This window comes from Ziziphus jujuba, chromosome 12 (assembly GCF_031755915.1).
Source record: "Ziziphus jujuba cultivar Dongzao chromosome 12, ASM3175591v1".
Lineage (NCBI taxonomy): Eukaryota > Viridiplantae > Streptophyta > Magnoliopsida > Rosales > Rhamnaceae > Ziziphus > Ziziphus jujuba.
In genome coordinates this window covers 25,883,760-25,905,916 of record NC_083390.1, presented here as the reverse complement: position 1 = coordinate 25,905,916, position 22,157 = coordinate 25,883,760, and the positions used below count along the sequence as shown (strand labels likewise).

At 34.5% G+C, this 22,157-nt stretch overlaps 3 protein-coding genes and 1 pseudogene across 4 annotated transcripts; 2 read left to right on the top strand and 2 right to left on the bottom strand.

Annotated features, from left to right (window-relative positions):
• Window positions 1-4,316, top strand: LOC107431818 (DNA repair RAD52-like protein 2, chloroplastic). The gene is made up of 4 exons (XM_048462740.2): window positions 1-607; window positions 711-748; window positions 849-940; window positions 3,951-4,316. Exons 1-4 carry the CDS (start codon window positions 159-161, stop codon window positions 4,086-4,088), a joined length of 717 nt encoding a protein of 238 aa, XP_048318697.1. The 5' UTR covers window positions 1-158; the 3' UTR covers window positions 4,089-4,316.
• A 2,157-nt stretch (window positions 4,317-6,473) lies between these two features.
• Window positions 6,474-15,411, bottom strand: LOC107431813 (uncharacterized). Its single transcript, XM_016042819.4, has 10 exons — window positions 15,078-15,411; window positions 14,288-14,357; window positions 11,725-11,849; window positions 11,270-11,378; window positions 11,081-11,144; window positions 10,934-10,989; window positions 9,878-9,985; window positions 8,378-8,527; window positions 7,147-7,317; window positions 6,474-7,001 (listed from the first exon to the last, which is right to left on the bottom strand). Exons 1-10 carry the CDS (start codon window positions 15,314-15,316, stop codon window positions 6,768-6,770), a joined length of 1,326 nt encoding a protein of 441 aa, XP_015898305.2. The 5' UTR covers window positions 15,317-15,411; the 3' UTR covers window positions 6,474-6,767.
• Window positions 15,412-15,552: 141 nt separating this feature from the next.
• LOC112492523 (probable glycosyltransferase At5g03795) lies at window positions 15,553-17,442 on the top strand (annotated as a pseudogene).
• Window positions 17,443-17,808: 366 nt separating this feature from the next.
• LOC107431742 (uncharacterized) lies at window positions 17,809-20,212 on the bottom strand. 2 transcript variants are annotated; one of them, XM_016042730.4, is made up of 5 exons: window positions 19,889-20,203; window positions 19,038-19,149; window positions 18,561-18,632; window positions 18,253-18,470; window positions 17,809-18,160 (listed from the first exon to the last, which is right to left on the bottom strand). In XM_016042730.4, the coding sequence occupies exons 1-5, from the start codon at window positions 20,002-20,004 to the stop codon at window positions 18,052-18,054; spliced, it is 627 nt and encodes a 208-aa protein (XP_015898216.2). In that variant the 5' UTR covers window positions 20,005-20,203; the 3' UTR covers window positions 17,809-18,051. The 2 variants fall into 2 exon arrangements, with proteins under 2 accessions (XP_015898216.2, XP_015898217.2); XM_016042731.4 differs by lacking the exon at window positions 18,561-18,632 and having other exon boundaries at window positions 19,889-20,212.
• Window positions 20,213-22,157: the final 1,945 nt, after the last annotated feature.

The following is a 22,157-nucleotide window of genomic DNA, read 5'->3' as shown; positions in this document are numbered from 1 at the left end:
CTACCAGTCTGGTCTGAATCGGATCCGCGTTTACTTCTTGCACAATTGGTTAGGAGTTAGGGTGGGTGGTTTGGTGGAGTGTGGAGGAAGGGATCGTTATCGTCATCGTCTTCGTGGTCATCGTGGTGGTGGCTGTCCTGTGCTAGACCTAAAAAAAAATGGCATTGCAGAGCATTTGTAGCAATTCCCTCCTTACAAAGTCGGTGGTGTATTGGCCAGCCGCCTCCTCTTCATCATCGGCATGGTCATCGTCGTCGTCGTCTTGCTGTTCGTACAGCAATTTAATGCTATGTAATAAAAAAGGGAAGTGGAGGAGAAGGGAAGGGCGTAGTGGGGGAGTGATATGTGCGGTGGACCGTAACAGCAACAGCAAAAGCAGTAATAGCAGTAGCAGTAGCAATAGCAACAGCAGCAAAAGCAGCGGCGATGGGAAAAAAGGGGGAGGAGTCCCCAACTCCAATTATGTGGTGCCGATGGACAAGTCCTTTTCCTTAGCAAACTCCTCTTGCATCACTCGCCCTCTAGCTGAAATTCTCCGAGACCTCAACAAGAGGATCCCTGAAAATATCATCGGAACTCCCAACGACAGCACTACCATCATCCCCTGGTATTTATATATATATATATATACACATATATGTATATATGTTCTGATAAATTATAGTTGATCTGATCTGAATATCTGATGCGATGCTTCATTCCATGTGTAGGTACCATGCAAACCGAATGATGAGCTTCTATGCTCCTGGTGTGTCCAAATTCGTCTGCTTCCATCTTTTTTGTTCTTCTTGATCTACTTTGATGTTTGGTTCGGGACTTTTTAAATACGATCGGTTTGATTTTGGCAGGATGGTGTGGGGAAATACGGGATGTTATTTTCTCTGACAATGGAAGTGTAACCGTTGTTTACCGCGTAACAATTCGAGGATCTGATGGAGAGGTTTGCCTCTTCGTCTATTTTTAACTTTTCTATCTTTTCTCTAATAATATCCCTTCCTTTGACCATTTCTTTCTTCATTGACATTTGTATTGCTTGATAATTCTGCATTCTTCAACTTTCCTCAACTAATCTACTTTCTCAAATGGCAATTTTCCATATAGCATTGAAATAAATAAATAAATAGAAGCACAATTAGATTTGCAAGGGAAAATTTTGAGATCTGCTAGTTGAACTGAGGTCTTGTAATTATTAAGCGGCCTTATATGATTGTGACTGCAATTGGTCCTATGTTTTGCATTCCATATGACACTTAAAGATTTGACTTTATCTTTTGGAGCATAACACTTTTAGTTGAATGGAGAATACTTGCTCAGAATGAATTTGGTAAAGGGCATCTTAATATTTTCCCTAGTCTTAGTTTTGAGGCTCAACTTTGGTAGGAATTTATTATGGTTATGTTTCGTCAGTGATATGGAAGCTGTATTCTGTTCATCAAAACAAGGGAATAAAGCTAAGTTAATACAAAACATATTTAGCTGCAGTTGCTAAGAAGGAGGAGAAGCTTGATCAGCTGCAGAAGGAGCTTTGACTTGAATTGTCTTGTATTTTACATCATAATTTGTTGTAAACTTGTAGTTTGGTTTAAATTCCAATGTCCATGACTGCAGGCATATAGCATGAATTCACACTTTTAGGAATATCCATTTGAAAAATGGAAGAATATAAGAAATTTAAGGGTTGTTATGGGTTAGCTAGGAGGATGTGGATCAATTTTGAGATCCTCATAATGGTGGAAATCAAGTTATATCTTTGTTAGAAGGATACAATAACCATTACTTGGTTGGGTTTGGGTTATTTGTGGATTTATTTCAGAGAAGAGGGTGATACGAACATTTCTCTTGTACCTTTGTTGTTCTTCTTGAACCTTGAGGTATGGAGATATAAGACAAGTCAATGGGTTATCTTTTAAATAGTGTTAGCAACTGATCTTGTTATCAGTGGCCAGTGACTCTGAAGGTTTTGGCCTTGATTCAGAAAGGGACCACAAAATCAGGTTTATAATCAGGATTGTACAGATCCATGTATTCCACGGATAGAAGAGTAATCTGATCTCAGGTCCAGGGAATCACGATTCCTCGACTCTTGGGTATAAAGTAAAAATGATATTTCTGTTCTTGGACTCTTAACTGATCAGCAGTCATTTAAGGTGCAAATACTGGTGATAACTTCCGTCTTAGGTGTCACCTCTATGAATCTTTTCCCTTATCATATGTTAGGAACATGCATGTATGGTGGTTTGTTGGGGATTGGCCTTATGTGCTTTCTTATTGACCTGAGTGATCGGTTGGAATTTGGAGCTGAATGAGTTATTTAGCCAGTCAAAGATAAGGAGAGAGTTTATTTGCATGTTACACAATTCACTGACAAAAATAAAAAAATTTCCGCCAGTTGGAGAATGATATAATTCAAACCATTAATTCAAGGTTTGGTCACATGAGACCTCTGCCTAGGGCACAAAATCTCTTGGTTAAACCATTAGAAGCTGTATTAAGATCACAGCCACTGTTAGCCCTGCTCCCACTTTCCTCTTCTTGTTTCTCTGTATTGCTATCATTTTAGATTTTATTCCATTTAATTGGTGTTTATCTTTATCGTTATTGTTATTGGCTTGAAGAACGTGTAAAATAGGCATAAGTCATATCAAGACTGTTGGTTTGAAGGCAATTGGGGTTAGTGGCACAGTTAACAACCATGGAGGAACTTCATTAACATATGTTCAACTGGTGATAGCTTTTTCAGTATGAGGTTACCGGAATTAGGTTTGTTGATCTCTTTTTTGACTGTTCAAAAGGGAGATAAGAAACTGGGTTTAAATAGAAGTTGGAATTTATTAAGCATTAACAAGGGAGTTTCTGAGGATTCTAAATGAAATTTTTGGATTTCATTTATTTTCCCAACTTTGTTCTGCAGTATGTAGCTATGAGGGATGCTTAGGAGTTTTCTTAACCAAATCTTGAGTTTTCTTCAGGCCTTGCTTAATTTAGTGGATTTCCAGCAGAGCAGGGCAAAATGTTCTGAAAAGAATATAACATAGTTTAAAAGTGTTTAAACTATCTAGTGGCTACTAGGTTGGCTTGATATGCATAGTTGGAAGCATTTTATGTGTAGTTGTAACTTACTAGAAAGTTTTAGGGAAAAACCTTTATCTTTAATTGTTTCTCTAGCTCTACTTAGTGCAGACTATTGTGCTTTTGTCTCTTATTAATTCAGATGAGTAATGAAGTTTAGTTTTTAGATTTGCTCTTGTAGTGGAAACTTTTTCATATATATATATATATATATAAGGAAAAAAAAAAAAGGAAAGCCATCAATAAGAAATCCTACAGTTGCTTTTGTTTTTCTTTTTGGCAATAAATCCTATGGTTGCTTTTATTAAAAAAAAATAAATTCAGAAACTGATATAACATTTGCTTTGTTCTGGGAATTATCATTAATGGATAGCATCAATTTTAGCGAGTTTGATGACTTATACCAATATTGCCTCCCTAATTGCATGATTTCATTTGGTTATCATTGATTCAGAAAAGAATCACAAGTAAGGAAAATAAAAATAGGATGCAAGTGATTTGTGATTTTATGTTCATTCTAATATTCAAGGAGGTTCGGCCAGTCAGGTTGCAGGAATAAAAATAAAACCAACGGTAGATGAAAGCATAATATTTGAGACTGTTTGATTCCATTTGTAGCATTATATATGAAGTTCATTTCTAAAAGCATTGATAAACTCATCTGAGATTCTTAGCTCTAGATACTATTCTTTAAGTGCTCATCTAACTTAGAGTGATTCATCAGAGTAATAGGGACATGAGGAATACAAAAGAAACCAAAAGAGTTACAATTTTTGTTCTCCTTTCTCCTTTTGGTTGTATATTTTAAGTTGCGCTTGAGCTTCATGAATTAAAACTCATAAATTTGAAATCTATAATATTGATCTAAAACTCCAATACAGGCACACCGTGAGTCATCCGGAACAATCTCATCCACTGATGGGCTCATTGTAGATCCAGTTGCTGCCGCAGAGGAAATAGCTTTCTGCAAAGCATGTGCTCGGTTTGGCCTTGGACTGTACTTGTATCATGAAGAATAAGTGCAAAAGATGGTGAATAGGTGCCCTTCCCTCTATCTATCAACGTTTTGTTTAATTTGTTGAAAAATTACATATACTTGCCCTTTCAATTTTTGTAAATATCTAACAGGTAAGAATTGGTCATTCAGTATTTTCAGATCGTCCACTCTAGATTATGGGAAACAAGTTACTAATTGTTATTTCCAGAATTTCATAATTACTTATACATACTGGACCACTATTTTCGTATTCCAATACTTTGGATGAAGAAAATCAATTGGTAACTGGTTCTCTGTTATGCATGCTAATGATTTAGAATCATAGCGGTTTACTTGCTGCTGTCTCTTGCAATTTTGCAACATACGTAATGGATGAGTGAGGTTAGCTCATTGGAATGCCCTTCAAACCTACATCTTTAAGATTGAATTGGAGTTACGCGGCTTCCTTTTAGAGCGTCCTCCTTTTTAGATTAGAATATTATTGTAATATTGACCAATAAATAAGGAAATGCATAACAGAAGACTTCTGTTGATTAAATCATGAGCCAGCCCCTGCCTGTCTAACTTGAAATACACTGTAAGACTTTTATTGCTGAGCTGTTCAGAACAGTCTACGATGTTGTTTTTTTTTTTAATTTTAAAAAAATAAAAAACTTTTAATGGTATGTATTGCGTTTGCCACACTGATTTTAAGCTTTGGCTAAAGCCATATGTATGACATTACTCTTTCGAATGTCACTCCTATTCAGTGCCAATTTATTATTCCATGATAAAATCATTTATCATCTGAAGAGATATGGTATCTTTCAGTTTTTGTAGAGCCTTATAAATAAATGTGAAATATAAAAAATAAAAAAATAAAAAAATAAAAAAATAAAAAAACTTTTAATGGAAGTATTGCGTTTGCCACACTGATTTTAAGCTTTGGGTAAAGCCGTATTACGTTACTCTTTCGAATGTCACTCTCGTATTCAATGTCAATTTATTATTCCATGATAAAATCATTTAACATCTGAAAAGATATGGTATATTTCAGTTTTTGTAGAGGTTTTGAAATATATGTGAAATATTTTTTTTTCACCCTTTTCATGAAAATTTCAAAAAATTTGGGGCAGGAGTTTGGAAAATTTAAGGAAATTTTAATAGGACATTTTTTATTTTATTTATTTATTTTTTTCTGTTTAACCCAAATAGGATGTTTGGGTAATCGTAAATTTAATGGGAACCTAAAATTCTTTAAAAAATTTCTAGGAGAGTGATATTTTTTCTTATTTGGATAATTTTTAAGAAAAATAATTTATGGATTCTAGTGGAAAATAAATCTCGTAATGTGGAAAAATGACAGGGAAAGTGGATCCTACTGTCATTCTAAAATTCTCTGAGAAATTAATTTTATGTATTTTTTAAATACAATTTTATCATTTACTTTTAATGTAAAATTTTATTTAATTACTTGTAATTTTTATTTTCTTCTATAATTAACCAAATACTCTAAAAAATTTTAAAAAAACTCATTATCAAGAAAATTGAATTCCAAAACACTAATTTCCAATAATCAGTTTCCTTCAATACTTTTTCTTTTACCGTAAGGCAGAAACTTTCATTTTCGAAGGAGCTATCTCCCTTGTTAAAACATCAAAGAATATGACTTAATACTCACCTATATGCTAAAAAATTGTGGTAGCTTAGTTGGTACCGGCACCACCACCCAAGCCTAATGAGCGGGATTCGAGTCTACGGGGAAAGGGGTGTCCGGGGGCATAGCAAAAAAAAAAAAAAAAAAAAAAAAAAAAAAATTGGCTAGTTTATATGCGAAACAATAAAATATTAATGTTTACAGCAAAAATAGAGAAAACGTTAATACAATTAGGCCCCATTTAGTAGTTCATAATCAATTGGGCGGTTATTAGTGTACTCTGAAGTCTGAACATACGTCTATGGTGGTACTCGTATTCTCACTCCTGATTTGCTTTTTCAAATGAAATCTCCACTTATTGCAAAATAATAATAATAATAATAACAATTAATAATAAAATGAAAAAATGAAACCCCAAATAATACCACTCCACCTTCTAGGGCAGCTTTGAAAAGCTCTGCCGCAGAAGAAATCATGTTGCTGGCGTGACATTCTATTCATTCAAAATAACAAAACTATCAGATCCTAAATCTCAGAACTCCCAGGTGACAGAGCTCTAGCAACATTACAAAACAGAGATAATACTTAGGAGATGAGGAAGTTCACACCAACATTTCTTGAATTTTAAATTGAAGTGATAGTTCATATCATATATATCCAAGTCGAAATTCTTGTTACTCTCTTTATTTATTTATTTTTGGTGAATTGGAATTCTTGTAACTTGCGTGAATGGCAAAAAAGGCTCGTAACTTGATGTTACAGAATCACCAGTAATAGTTTAATTGGCTTTTTTATTTTTATTTTTTACAGCCTAGAAAACATCCATTTCCAATAACCCAACCCAAATTGGTTGAGATGCATGTTTGGCATACACAATTTACAATTTCCCCATATTGGCAGAACTGACATATTTCACAAAACCTGTTATTAAACATCTCTAATAACATAACGTGAACAGTAAAAATAAGCGTGAACACATCCCTTCTTAATTCTTTCAGTTTCACTAGCCTTGTTACCATGAGACCAAATTATTTGTGATAATTTTGCATGGTATTATTGTCTTCATTACGGCCTCAAAAATTTTTGATCTCTGTTGGAAGCCATCCATGATGTAATCACTTCTACAAGTAGGTCTATATCTTTAGATATTTCTGCACGAAGCACCCTTGAGTCTACACCTAATGTGCTGCCTACTTCTTTGGCAACTGTTTCCCACGGTGTACCTACAGATAGATTTGTCAAGAGCTCACTTCCACGATTTACTGCATCAGCCATTGCTGGTGGAACATCTGGGAGTGCCTGCAAAATGGATGTGTTATGTGAATTGCATTCCATTTTGCTTTCATTTTCAGGCTCTCCATGAAAATGACTAAACTGCTCTAAGGATATAAAAATATAAAGCAATGGAGGTCCATTTCAACCAAGTATCTGAAACAAAAATCACCTGTTGCAAAGGAAGGCCATGATCTCCTGGCAACAAGCGAATTGACATGTCCAGCATTGAACTGATGGCTGACTCTGAACTAAGCACCTGTGCTAGTGTTGAAGTTTCATCAATTGCATCATCCTTGAACTTCACCAGAAGATTCCGGGAAATCCCATAGTAAGATTTTATCTGATAAGATTATTGATAAATGAAATAAGTAAATGTCACTTTAGCATTTAAAATTGCACTCGAGAAAGGAATTTTAGCTTATGTTAGAACTTTTCAAGCCACTAAAGGACTGCCCCAACATTCAGAACATGACTTGTATTACTTTAGGAATGACCATGAACATAAAAACACCTTCATCAGGCATGTGCACCTTTAACACCTTCCATCACAAGTATGCAATATTCGCTAATCAACTTTTAATGCATAAGTCTATTGGTCAAGATTTGTCTTATATGCAACAAGCCTAAAACATACAAGTATGAAACTTAAATATGGTCTGCAAGATTACTTAAAGTAAAGCTTAACTCATTAGGCTTTAAGCATTTATACAGAGACCTAATCAAGTATAAATGGATTAGAGACTCCATGTGTGCATACTTAATCTAAGGGACCCTAACCTTTTCTAGAGCATAACTTATACGAACACAATATAAAAATAATTGGTATAATTAAATAAGGGAATTCAGACTAAAAGAGCTACTGTGAGTTAGAAAACCTGTTAATAACAAGTCCTATTCACCCTTTAACACCATGCAAGCAACAAGTCCTGTTCACACTTTAACACTGTGCAAGCCACCAATGCCAAATTGCTCCAAATTAGTATAACTACAAAGAGGTTGCCAAAATACACCTACTAATGAAATACATCCATAATTCATGTGATCCAGTAATTCAGTGGTACCAAAACTAGTCATCTTTCATGACAGAACACCATGGTACAATAGAATCCACTAAAATCAATGCGTAAAAATTCATGCTCTGAATAAGCAAAGAAATTTGGATAATTAAGCAGCTTTGATGACTAGATGATGTTGGTTTATGATGAAAATTTATGCAAATCACATATCAAGCACAAAGCATCCAGGCTTTGAAGAAGCAGAGAGATTTGGATAGTTAAGCAGCTTAGGTGACTGGTTGATGGTAGCTTATGGTAAAAATTTATGCAAATCATATGTTAAGCAAAAAGTATCCATCAATGCATAGCTTAAACTAACTATGGGTAGGCATGAGCTTTGCATACAAGTCTTCGAGTTTCTTCAGGTTTTGGAGTAAAATCTTCTCTGCCCTTGACCAAGTCCATGTACAAGGGAGGAAGCTGCTCAACCAAAGGAAGAACTTGCTTCATAATGGGAGGGCTAAGGTTTTCTAGTTGCTTGAGAGTCATCTCTGCCTGCAGATATTTGATAAAAAGTGAATCATCAGTTTTAAATATCTGAAGTCAGGAAACTCAAAATTAGCATATTGTATAAATTGTGTATAAACAGAAGAACCCTTGTGTCTACAAGAAAATAGCAAAATAACAACTAAGCTGTCCAGCCACATGGAAATTAAGAATAATGCTATTAAATGGAAAGGCAAAAGCATAGGAAAAAAATAATAATAAGAAAAAAAAAAAAAACAGAAGAAGAAGAGGAGGAGAAGGAGCAGTCTGGAAGAAAGTCACAAATGCAAACTATTTAAAGTACAAATTACATCAGCTCACTGAAATTCCCATTTAACTTTTCTGAAAGTAAGTTGATGTTTTGCCAACTCATCCTACAAGTATTCTTAAGTTCTCTGTGAGTGGATAAGTAACCACTTTAACAAATTATGTCATGCTGTCTGATTGAAGAAGCAGGCAAACCAGCAAAAAAAATAACTGGTTGTAGGCAGTGATATACTTTTGCATCCCTTTCTTGTGCATGTCTGGTTAACTTACCAGTGTACAACCTGCACCTAGCTACTAATAACAATGATACTCAACAACAATTCTTGTTTTGACTTCTTTGATAAAACTGTTAAAAACAATAAATGATAGATTTGGAAAGTCGCCAAATTTTCTTGCCAACAGTACAAATCCATGAGAGAAGAGTTCGCAAACTAACTCAAGACAGACATGTGTAGCTCCATCACGATAACTCAAATGCCTTTTAAGAATAGCTTCATCAGGAGAACAATGCTATGAATATACACATGTACATATTTAATAAGAATAATTGCCTGTTTTTATTAGGTCAAGAGAAATAATCTCTAGCATTTGGGAGTATGAGGAAGTTGAAGAATCAAAGAGTAATAACGTTACATAATTGCTGTCACAAGAGAATAAAAATGATCAGAACAGAGGTTGAAATGGAGGTGATCACTCATTGCTGTCAAAAGACAACAAAAATAATCAGAGCAGAGGTAGGAATGGAGGTGACTACTCTCTGGATTGATATGTCACTAACATGTTTATAACTTAACTCTCATCCACAACCAAGTTCTATAATAAATAGTCACTGGTAAAAATAAGATCAGTGAGATTGCCAACCCACTTAGTCTATATTGACATTTCATGCATAGAGAAAAGGAGGTGGTCAGAAACTTATCCAAGAAATAGCACTTTACTTCTTTACATGCACACATAGACACAAACACATAATATTGAACAGCTCACCATAGATATAAGAAAGAACAACAAAAAGAAAATAGCAGAACAACAAAAAACCATGAGCATATGATCTCAGTTTCATGCCACAAGATTGTAATATTGGATTCTCACCCCTAGGCGTATTGTTGGTGATGATGCAATCTGTGATAAAATTGGGCCAATGCTTTGGGCCATTGGGACAAGAACAGGTGAGAACAAAGGGATAGCTGAGCTCGCCTCCTGTAAAATTGCAAACATAATGTAGGTAGGAATTACATTAACATTAGGTTGTGCGTCTAAATGTTCATTTTTATAACTCTTTAGGTTTTATTTAGTTTCCTTATCGGTTTGGACTGTAATCTATAATTAGATTTTAGTAATCCTAGTTCTGTAGACACCTTACAAACTGAATCTAAAGAACAAGCATTCTTCTCTCTAGTTATTGTCCTCTTTTCCCCCTTCTTTCTCCTGTCTCTCCTCTCTTCCCTTTCCCTTTCCTAGTACTGCATCATCAATTTTTATTCACAGTCGGATTAGAAAAAAAAAAAAAAAAAAAGGGGATCATGTGCAGTTCAAATGGTTTGCATCCTAACAGAAAAAGAAACAAAAAGTAGTTAAAAGAAAGAGAAATGAATTATGAAGTGTAAATGAAAAGGCTAAAGAGTCATTTGGTAACATGGTTGGTTTTTAGTTTTTGTTTTGTTTTTATTTTTATTTTTTATAAACCTAATCGATTGTAATTTACTTACATCAGGTGTTAGCTAATGGTAGTAATAGTTTGTCAGAGAACAGTACTTGAAATTGTATTCAATTTTATTTTTATCTTTTTTTTCTTCCTTAACTTCATAGCTATAGATGCCTAACAAATTCCAAATACCATTAACTAACACTTGACATAAGCAAATTATACACAATTAGATAGAGAAAGATAAAAACAAAAACAAAAAACCAACCATGTTACCAAAGACACCTAAGATAATCCTAATGATTTCTGTCCTATTTGCATATGCAGAGGAGGTTAGAAACTGAATAAAAAGGGAAGAGAAAATAACGCCAATCGTGCTGAAATAATACAACTAAATTTTTCTTAAAAACTGAAAAACTACAACAACTCATACCAATGAAATTAAATTATTTCCTCTACCATGTTTGAGGCTTGATTATCTACAGATCCACTTTTTCAATTACCTTGTTGTTAAATGCCATCAACACATTCCCATTTCTTTGAACAGCATATCTCGATCCTGATCAAAAGTTTAGTCAACACTATAACGAATTGCTATAAACCAAAATATTTGCAATTTTTCAGGATGTTCATAAAAATGTTTGCTGTACCAATCAAAAGGTGGATGACGGATCCCAAAGAATGGCCAATGCCAAAAGTAGGAAGATCTGGAACCTATATAAATTAAATACTTTGAGTTCCCTTCTTTTCTTTTCATTTCTTTTTTAAAAAAAAAAAGTAAAATAAAAGATCAATAACAATAAGAACATGGATCCTGAGGACATTATATTTATACTCACTGTCTCTCTAAGAAACCGATAACACCTGTCAAACTTGAACTGGACTTCATCTGCAATGAAGAAGTGATCAAATCCACTAGCATATGGTGTTGCAATCACTAAAATACCCCTGTTAATGCAACCAATTTACCATTAATTTCCTCCTAAAAGATATATAAAATTACTAGCACACACTATGGGTAGATAGATTACTGGATTAAATTACTTGAAGAACAAAACAACAAAATTCAATCCAATTTCACACCCAAACAACACAACCAATATGCACTGGACAATAAAAGAACCACTTTCAAGTGATAAAATTCACCACACTGTTGAATTTTTGTATCATGCAATAAACTCCTAAGATGCTTTATACATCCACATGGATTTACACATATGTATATTTCAGTGTAGGTATTTGTACTATTGAAGCACCAAGGATAGTGTCAAAATATTTAAGGATGGCAACTCACTTTTCTGAGAGGCGCTCAAGAAACAAACGATAGGTAAGCTGAGGAGCAGCACCAACAAATATGCCACCAATAAAATGGACAACAGACTTGGGTTGCAAGTTTCTAGGTTTGAGAACCCATGCTCCCTGAAACATTATACAATAAAAGTTTGATATTGTCAAATCATTCTCCCATAAAGAAGAGAGAGAGAGAGAGAGAGAGAGAGAGAGAGAGAGAGAGAAAGAGAGAGAGGAAGGAATTCCTTCACAATGACAAAAACTAATCATGAAACAATTACATATTGCAGAATATTACAGCAGTCGATAATGTATGGCTAGATTTGCATAATTTTTCAGCTTTTTTGGGTTAACATTAACCACTCCTAAAATTTGATTTAAATACAACTTGATCCCTATGGTTTCAAAAATATTATGAACCTCACCCTAGGTTTCAAAAGCCATCATCATCCTCCGTTATTGTCTCATTCATACCCTCTGGATTAGTATTATTTCCTATAAGGTCAAGGGATTATATTGTAAACTGCAAATCTCAGGGGGTTCAAATGAAATATACCCTTTTTTAGTAGAAAAAGTAGATAACATGTAAAAGTTCACCTTTGAATGCCATAGCATCCCATATTGTCTAGAAGAAACAACTTAAGTTAGTAAATATTGAGCTAGCAGGCATCATGGTGTATGGTACCAGGGACTGTTTATTCCCCAAAGAATCGGAATTTCATTTAACATGTACACTTTTCTTAATAGGAGAATGAAAAGTTTCATCATAGTTTGTATTTTAATTTGGATTCTCCATCCTATTTAATCAAATGACTGAAGGGCTTTATACACATCTTATTGCTTCAACATTAAATATATTATTTTTATCATTTTCAGGTCACATTTCTAAAATTCATAGCTAGCGATTTATTGCGATTGAACAGGTAGAAATCAGGAAATGGAAAAGCTTATATACTCAAGTCTTTTAACAATTTGTTTCGTTTAAAAAAAATAAAAATAAAAATAGTAAATTTGGATCGGATCCTCACTGCACAGCAAAACTCAACGTCAAATTGTGTAGGTTGAAAAAACTTGTATTAGCAATGCATTTCATAAATATTGACATGCGCAACCCATCATTAATGGTAGAAGTGGAGAAACTAGTTTTCAAGCTAATAATACCAAATTGTAGTGCACCTCTGGTTGGTCTCATATAATAACAACAATGATGGAAAGTTTACACTCCTACATTTTATGAGCTTTAAAGACATGCCTTTGTATCTCAATTGCTTTAAATTCTAATTTTCCTGCAATGTCACCCTTTTTTTTTTTTCCCCAATTTTCACATGTAAATTGAATATCTGGAAATGTGAAGAACGTCAAATGCAGTTCACTTGATTGTATATTTGTGGAAATGTGAATGAATCTAAGTGGTGGTTTTTGTAATTTTCGAAATACCAAGGTATGCAAAACTCGGAAACAGATTGAGTGTTTGTGTAGCTTTCCTAGCAATAATTCATATATTCAACATATTTTAATTACACTTATGTTTAATTGAGAAGAAGAGCGGAAGAATAGGGGCGGGGGACTGGAAAAGAGAAATGATAGGTGAGTAGATTCAGTGTTTCTCCTAATCCATCAAAACCATCCAAAAAGAATGGACTGAAGGATGTACATAAATATTTGACTAAGTAATTACCATAAAATTAAAACCTTCGTCGATACAATTTTTTTGTTGAATAATAATTTATAAAATGACTAAAATAGTAATTAGCAATTGCAATTTTGTCTTTCCTTTCTGTTTTCCATCCTACAGTAAACACGGTACCAAACAAGAGAAGGGATGCATTTAATGTTTTCTTTTCACCAACCTTTCAATCCTTCTTGTTCTATGTTTTGTTCCTGTCAGAGATACACTTGAGGTAATATAGTTGAGGGTGATTATCATTGTACTATAGATCAGGTCAAAGGTTACGGCCACTAGCCACTTAACAACTTTTATCCTTGCAGAATAAGATAGCTAAATATTGAGCTAGCAAGTGAGGTACCAACTACTGCAAGATGCTTTATTAGGCAGAAAAATAAAGAAATTTATAAATCAAGTTAGTTAATTACAGAAAGCTCAGGCAGCTTCTTCCTGAAAAATGAGTATACTATTTTGTGGACTAGACACCTACTCTTCACTATAAATTATCATCATTGCACTTTGACCCCCAATGTACAAAAGCCATCATATAGTTCCTTAAATTTATAAATTTCCTATCAAAATAGTTAAGTTACGCTGAGTTGAGTGTCGGTGGTGGGTCGTAGACTTGATGTCTTATGTTTTAGTGGGTAATGAAAAGATTAAGGTAAAGTACAGGGTAAGAACAATAAATTGAGTGTTGATGAGCAAACTATTGGTTAAAAAAAAAAAAAAATCAGTAGAAATATACACACTATAGAAGACTGATAAATTAGAGAGTAATGCAAGTTGTTAGCATATGGAAAATTTAAATTCACACCTCATCTGAAATTATCATCCCTAATGTTTGATACACATAAATCAAATCAAAATCTGTGTCAGTAAAATCTAAATGAGACCGTACCTCAACTTCAGTCCAGTTTGTTGAACGTCCCCAAGCGTCTTGTGATTGCTTTACAGTCTCTGTAAGTAATCTGAAAATATATAGAAGAACAAGAAGTCTGCTATTACTTTCTTTTTCTTTTTTTTTCGGTTGGATGAGTGAAAATTTTAATTGAAATAAAACAACTAGAATCCCAGCTAACGCATTGCAAATTTATGAAACAAAGCCAGAAACTATTCAACAACTAATTTAACACGTGAAAACAAAAACACAAGATAGATTCGCAGGTAGCACAGAGAGAGCGATTAACATTTGTAACTCCTGAAAGATTTATAAGCTAAAATGTTGAATTTTTGGCCTTGCAAAAATTTTCTGCAAAGCCCCATTTATTAAAGCACATGTCTTTCCCTATATTGGAATTAGCCCACAAAAGTTTGTGATCCCATTCCCATGTTCCAAAATGTTTACTAGGGCAGTAATGCCTTTTTAGAGTATGTTTATTTTATTTGATTTTGTTTGGCAATAGAGCATGTTTATTTATTCATATGTGAACTAATACTCCACCATAAATAATTGTTTCATTTTTGTTTCAAAAGAAATAAATAAAAAATTGTTTCATTCATTTGTGAACTGTATAATGAACTAGTACTCCACCATGAATAAATGCAAATGCACTTGTAATGTTATTGATATAAGGGAGGGAAGGCTTTCAGTTTTAAACGGAATAATATGAAGATGGAAGTTTTTGTTTACTGAATCAGGAAAAGAATTATGAAACATGAAATAAAAAGGAAAAATTGGGAAAGAAAACCTCTCGATGTCAGAGTAAAGTTGAATTCCAGTTGGTCGGGTCTGGTGTTGGGGCAGGGGTTGTGGCTGTCTGTTAGTGGTATCATCGGAGCTACAATAGATTGTGCTCCGGCAAAGACGGCGACCACTGCAAAAGTCCGAAAAGCTGATGAAACGGCTCGTCGTCAATTGCTGCTGCTTCGGCTGCTTATAACACAGTGGATGAGGCTGCGAGTGGGGAGTGCTTAGCCAACTAGCCATGGTGATAATAGGACAGGAATCTTTTCTCGGGAGCTGGCTAATAAAAAAAAAAAAAAAAGAAAAGAAAAAAGAAAAAGGAAAAACACACAAAAATCTAATCCAAGCGACATAGACGGTAATGGCAAAGCTGACGATCATGGAACAGAATTTGGGCATTTTGGTCAGTCTAATAAGTGAATTTTTTGTCAAACTTTTGAAGGGCTAGGGTCGTCTCGTCTAGTTTGTCTTTGACCGTTACCATATACATATTAACACATATCACATGTTTATATGGCCATCCATCATTATCATTATCATCATCCATTACTTCTTTCTTCTTCTTCTTCTTCTTCTACTTTCCTTCTTTCAGTTCAGTAAGACATACAACAAAAACAAACAAACCTGTTATTTTTGTATTTTGTTTTAATCTCAGCAGTAGTACTGCCAACCAAAATGAAGAATCATCTAGCGGTATTTCTCAAGAAAAGGAGGCCAACAGCCTCTGCCAGACTCAGACGCCACCACCACTACCTTTACCTTTCCCCTCTCTGTCTCTGTCCATCTCATTCTCAACGGTGTTCGCTACTCCTTCTACTTTTTATGATATCTTTGTTGTTGCTGCTGCTGCTGCTGGTGGCAATTTCTTCTTCCTTCCTCCGCCCCTCTGGACCTGGACACATTGCCCAGCGTTTGGAACTCAATTCAACAGCAAACCGCATTTATTCTTCTAGTTTGGGCTACACAGATGCAGATGCAGGTGCAGATACTGATGCAGCAGCAGCAGCAGACCCTTACCACAATTGGCAGCTGTTTACCGCAGACTTTGAGGACATGATGCGCAACTTCAAGATATATGCTTATCCACCTCCTTCCAATTCTAATTCCTTTGCTGCCATTTTCCTTCCCCATCCAAATCCGTTCCATCCGAAACTGGGAAACTACTTCAGCGAGCACATTTTTAAGGTAGCTCTTCTTGGGAGTTCCCTCGTCACTCCCACCCCACAGCAAGCACATCTCTTTTTCATGCCCTTTTCCGTCAACCTTCTAAGAAGCGACCCTCGCGTACACTCCGAAGCCTCCATTTCGGAATTCGTCAGCCGATACACCACCGGGATCAGCCGAGACTTGCCCTTCTGGAACGCCTCGGCTGGTGCTGACCACTTCTACGTGTGCTGTCATTCTGTTTGCCGAGAGGCCTCCTCAAAGCACCCCGACTTGCATAACAATGCCATCCAGGTCACCTGTTCCTCCAGTTACTTCCAGAGATATTATTCAACCATAAAGATGTGGGCTTGCCTCAGGTTTGGCCCCGCCCGCCTCAGCCTCAGCACACCTTGAACCCTCCCCACGCCAGGTATTCTTTTCGTTCTTTTTTCCTCAGTATTGCATTGGTCAGGTCAGGTCAAGTCAGTCCGTGAAAGAAGAATTACTGGATAGTACTTAAAATATATATATATATATATATATATATATATATGTTTGATATGAAATCATGCAGGGACAGGCTTGTTTACTTTGCTGGACGTATTCAAAACTCTCATATTCGCCAACAGCTGATAGCTTTATGGGGAAACGACACTCTCATGGACATACTCTCTCACAATAATATTCCATCTCTCTCTTATGAACAAGGATTCAGGAGAAGCAGATATTGCCTCCATGTCAGGGGTTATGAGGTTAATACTGCGAGGCTAAGTGATGCTATACATTATGGGTGCATTCCTGTCGTAATTTCCAACTATTATCAACTCCCATTTGCTAATGTTTTGGACTGGAGCAAGTTCTCGGTTATCATCAACCAAGGAGAGGTTGCCTTATTGAAGACCAGGTTGTCATCTATAACCACACACATGTACTTCAACATGTTTCATAATTTGTGTCAAGTTCGCAGACATTTTGTATGGCATAATACACCAAGGGGTTACGACTCCTTCTACATGACTGCTTACCAGTTGTGGCTCCGAAGGAACATACATCATCTCTCCTACTGATTCTACTCCTACTTCTACTTCTACTTGTTCACCCAGACGAAGGAGGAGTATTAATTATTAATTAGCAATGCTGCATATATAATAAAATATTAAGTTTATGTAAATAAAGAATGGTAGAAGCATCGGTTGAGCAACGACATAATTTCTTTCTCAAAAGGCTTTCCCTCTCTTCCATTACCACATCTCAAATGTATACCTGCTACATGCTATATCAGTAGACATCCATCCTCTGTCAGGGACAACTCAACTAACAAAAGCCATGTTCATGTTGAACATGATGCAACATACTCAACAAAATACGCTAACCCTAAGAAAGGTAAACAGATCCAATCTAAAAGCCAGTCAGACTCAAATGCTCTTCTTAGTAACATTGCTTAACGATCTGCAAGCCCCGCATATGATTTATCATACCTGAAAGGCTCTGTCAGGAGTATGTCTGACCACAAGTTCAGTATCTAACACAATCTCCATCCCAAACAAGACAACAAGAAAAACAACCAAAAACAAAAAGAAGACAAAGACGAAGGAGAAAAAAAGGTAAGTTTAACACAAAAAGATGTGCCACACAATATATTCCCAACTTATTTTGGAGGGAAAACAGAAAAATAATAAGAGTAGATATCTCACTTCAGAAATATACACAACTATAACATCACCTGTAACTTTATACTTTAAAAATTTGCAATTTTACACTCTAAATACACAACTCAGCAGGAGAACTTTTCTCGTTTCTTGAACAACTTAATTTATCAACTAAGAACATAATCACATAGAGTGTTCAACTGGATAAGACTGGTAAGTGCGCCGCCTCAGCTGAGACTCCATAGCAGGCTGCTGCAGGAAGATTCTTGTTGGATCAGTGGGATCAACATATCTGCAAAATAAACAATCAAACTTTTAGTACTTGATCAAATGATCCACATTTTAGTCCCTGCAAGAGAATTACTTGATGGGGAAGGCACTTACGCATGTCTCATCATCTCATCTATAGGAGTCTGTGCTGCTTGTAAAGGATCCCGGCGGTCTACCCTTGTATTGGATTGTTCATATTGCTGATTATACTGTCTCACAGAAGCAATCAAGTTGAAAAATAAGGGAACAAAAGTCCCAAAGCCCCCTTCCTTGAACAAAATCTTAAATGAGTGAGTGGAATATAAAGCGCCATGCTGATTTTCAGGAACCACCTAAAATAGATCATACAAGATAATCAAGATAATCTGTATAAGAAAAAGAATCATGGCATTGTATATAGATCTTCTAACTAATACACTTACAGGCTCCACCAGACCAGAAATGTTATTGCAGAAAAAAATTGGTTGGTTAAACTTTTCATCATGAACATAAAGCTGCATATCAGATTAACTTTGTCAGTAAAACTGAAATGACTGGTAACAGAGAAAACACACTCAGAGATTTTAAATCCACAAGCACAACCAAAACAAGACAACCAGTCACCATCTCTGTTCGTTCCCCACAAATCCAAAGAAGGTACCATGGTTGAACATATTATAGATGATGCAAAGGAAAAGAGTGAGTAATGCTTGGACTAAATGCATTCCTTTTATGCTATGGAAAGGTAAAAGGTACGTAAGAGTAAGAGAGGATAAAATCCAAGTGCATTCCAAACACAAGAGGCAACCCTCCTTAATAGGGTCATAGGAGTGATATATTCCATTAGGCGCTGAAACGTATCAAATCAAATGAATCGGCAATAAAATGATTGGAAATATGCAAACGCATGTACTACATACCAGGGGCATATCAAAGGCAGTAAAGTTTCCAATAGGCTTATTAGCTACGAAGACTATGCGTATATTTGACAAGTAAATTGTTCCCTTTGCTTTTATATGACCTCCATGATTCCTGACAATAGAGACCAACGTGAATTTAAGCCGAACAATGCATATCATATAACTATCAGAGCATGAGCATTTAATATCAATGGAAGAACTGAAACTCAAATACACCTACAGAACACGTTCAAAGCAATTAGGATCCTTTCACATACTAGTATTACCATTACTAATTTAGCAAATAAGTAAATTGTTTTAAGAAACAATCAACAAGAAAAAGCATCAAAGCATTATATTTTGTCCTTCAAATACAACCCATGATTCCTATGGACAAGTACAACAGCCTAGCATTAATCAATTATATAAAATTAAAATCTTAGGAAAAGGAAATGCGTGGACCTGGACAACGTCCAACGAAAATAGGAATTAAAAAAAAAAAAATTGAATGAAATCGACTGTTAACTAGAGAAAATTCGTAAAACAAAAAGCAAAAAAATTTCGGAATTGACACAGAAATCACAACAGTGAAATAAACAAGTCGATGGATTAATTGTACCAGCTAGGTCTATAGATCATAAGACGCAATCCTTCACAAATTCAAATGACTCGAGATTTCATCATTACAAAATTGATAAAAATTGGGGGAAGGGTAGCGAAAATCGGGTTTTGGAATATAGGGAATTGAAATAACTAAATAAATAAATAAAAACACAGAGAAAGCAGACCAACAGTAAACCAAAAGCAAAAGTCAAAGAACGGAGCATGGAATACATTGAATAAGAAAGAAGAAGAAGGAGAAGAAGACGGACCCAGGGCCAGGGATCTTATCGACTTCGAACTCGACGCCGTCTCTAGCGAGAACAAACATCTCGTTGACAAAAGGAACGGGCATCCCATTTGGGAACAATTGAGGGTTTAAAGCCATTTCCGATCTTTCTTTCTCTTCCCCTCTCGATATTCGATATGTTTTGTTTTTGGATAAACCAAACCCCTCTTCAAATCAAATCAACCGCTACACTAACACCCACACCCCTTCCTCTTTTTGTAGCCAGAACCAGAACCTTCTGGGTCCTACCACTCCCACGAAAGAAACGCGAATTCTCTCCTAAGTCCTATCTTACATCTTCTATATCATTTTTTAATTTGTTATACAATACTTAAAATTAAAACTAATGCATGTCCCCAAAAAAAAACTTATAAATTTCAAGTCAAATTTATTGCATTCTAAGGAAGGACAAATTCAGACCATACCAATGTTTCAAGGGTAGAATTATATAAAAGAAAATTATTAAGGCCCAATTTGGATGTAAAAGTTTGGGAGGATTTAACTTCTTTTTTATTAAATGGTAAAGTATGGGTTAAGAGAATTAAATTCTTACATATCCAGAAAAATTATTCTTATCTATAAAAGATGTTATTTTAAAAATTATAAAAAAAAATTTTAATTTTTTTAAATATAAATTTATTTTTAATTTATTATATAATATTAAATTTAATTACTTATAATTTTAATTTTTCTATTTCATCAAATATAAATAAATAACAAATTAATTTTCAAAATATAAAATTTCAAAAATAAATTTTCTCTCAGCTCCCCTCTTATATTTTGATTTTCCTCTTAGATTTTGATTTTGATATTTTTCAAACAAGATTTTAAGGATAAATTGAAACTTGACTCAAAATCGTTATTTTACCATGTATTAACAATTTTATTGTTTAAAATCTTTCACTTTTAAATTTAATATACATTATTATTTAAAATATACCTGAAAAAAAATGAAAAAAACAAATCTTGGAAAAAAATTTAAAAAAATACATATTTTATACTTCTATATTTTGCAATGGGATTATGAAAAAGAAAATACTTTCAATAAAGAAAATAAAATAAAAAATCAATATCTTTAACCTACCATTTTGGAATGGAATGATGTTGATTTTAATATCTCCATAATTCTTTCTTAAAATCTTAAGCATTTTGATAAATTCGGACGCATATTATATTTATATTTATATATGTATATATATATATTTATTTATTTATTTCATTCTAAAATGCCTGCCTTCGTTAAGTATAATCTCTGTTAGGAAAATTTACAATTTTTACCATCAGAAAAAATTGTAAACAACAAGAAAATTTCAAGTCGGTGATTTTAATGGTGTGTTTCTATAAGAAGAGACGGTGATCTATTAGAAAGCATTTAAGACAAAGAAACTGTTTCTGTCCAGTAATTCGATCTTCATCTTTTGATATTGTTTCTGCTTTCTGGAGGAAAATGATGCAATTTCGTAACCACAAAAATGAAGATCCATCAATAAATTTAACAGTTAGCAGTAATCAAACCCCATGAGTTTAATAACCAAAATGAATCACGAAGCTCCCTCAGAACTGATCGAGTTTCAACATCCCGTATTCAGACAAGGCTGAAACTTATAATTCTTATCAAATTCAATCATTGGGAGCTACATGGCACTGCATAACAGTAGTAGAAAAATATATAAATTTCAAGCCAAACACATCTTCGAAATAAATCAATCATAAGGAGAGGCGCATACATAATAGATCTAGATATTTAGACGTCAAACGAAATTGTCAATGCAAAAGAGCAAAGAAACAGCAAGCAAAGTAAGAAAGTATTTTAAAGAACCAGTCCACCTACTCCACTCCACTCTTCTTCTCTCAGGAAGCATGCCCTTCACCATTCCTCATTTCTCACTCCTCACGCACCGCCGTCCTTTTATAGAGACAACCCCAAAAAACCCTACTCTCACTTCGTCTCTGTGGATAGTTTTGTAATTTGGTCCAATATGTAGTTTTCTAGTATTGTTATTATTATTATTATTATTATTATTTAGACATTCAATATGAAGGGTGTTAATAGTGTATTTTTTTCTGAATTTAAAAACGGGATAATTTTTTTCGACTGAAAAACAAAAGGATAATTATTGAAGCTTTTATAGGGAGGAAAGGGATTAAGTCTCTTTGATGGTCTTTCAATACTTTTTTACTCCAACACTAAAATGAATATTAGCCTCGGTGATTGGTCAAACTCTATTGCACTCTCATATTTCATACTTTAA

Excerpts from the sequence above, each read along its gene's own strand:
- LOC107431813 (XM_016042819.4), bottom strand. The coding sequence starts at position 15,316 with ATGGCTAGTTGGCTAAGCACTCCCCACTCGCAGCCTCATCCACTGTGT. Across the intron at positions 9,986-10,933 it reads TGATGGCATTTAACAACAAG|GAGGCGAGCTCAGCTATCCC; the intron begins GTAATTGAAAAA and ends GCAATTTTACAG. Across the intron at positions 7,318-8,377 it reads CTGAAGAAACTCGAAGACTT|ATAAAATCTTACTATGGGAT; the intron begins GTATGCAAAGCT and ends TAATCTTATCAG.
- LOC107431742 (XM_016042730.4), bottom strand. The coding sequence starts at position 20,004 with ATGGCTTTAAACCCTCAATTGTTCCCAAATGGGATGCCCGTTCCTTTT. Across the intron at positions 19,150-19,888 it reads GATAAGATCCCTGGCCCTGG|GAATCATGGAGGTCATATAA; the intron begins GTCCGTCTTCTT and ends CTCTATTGTCAG. Across the intron at positions 18,161-18,252 it reads GATGAGATGATGAGACATGC|ATATGTTGATCCCACTGATC; the intron begins GTAAGTGCCTTC and ends TTTATTTTGCAG.
- LOC107431818 (XM_048462740.2), top strand. The coding sequence starts at position 159 with ATGGCATTGCAGAGCATTTGTAGCAATTCCCTCCTTACAAAGTCGGTG. Across the intron at positions 608-710 it reads AGCACTACCATCATCCCCTG|GTACCATGCAAACCGAATGA; the intron begins GTATTTATATAT and ends TTCCATGTGTAG. Across the intron at positions 941-3,950 it reads TTCGAGGATCTGATGGAGAG|GCACACCGTGAGTCATCCGG; the intron begins GTTTGCCTCTTC and ends ACTCCAATACAG.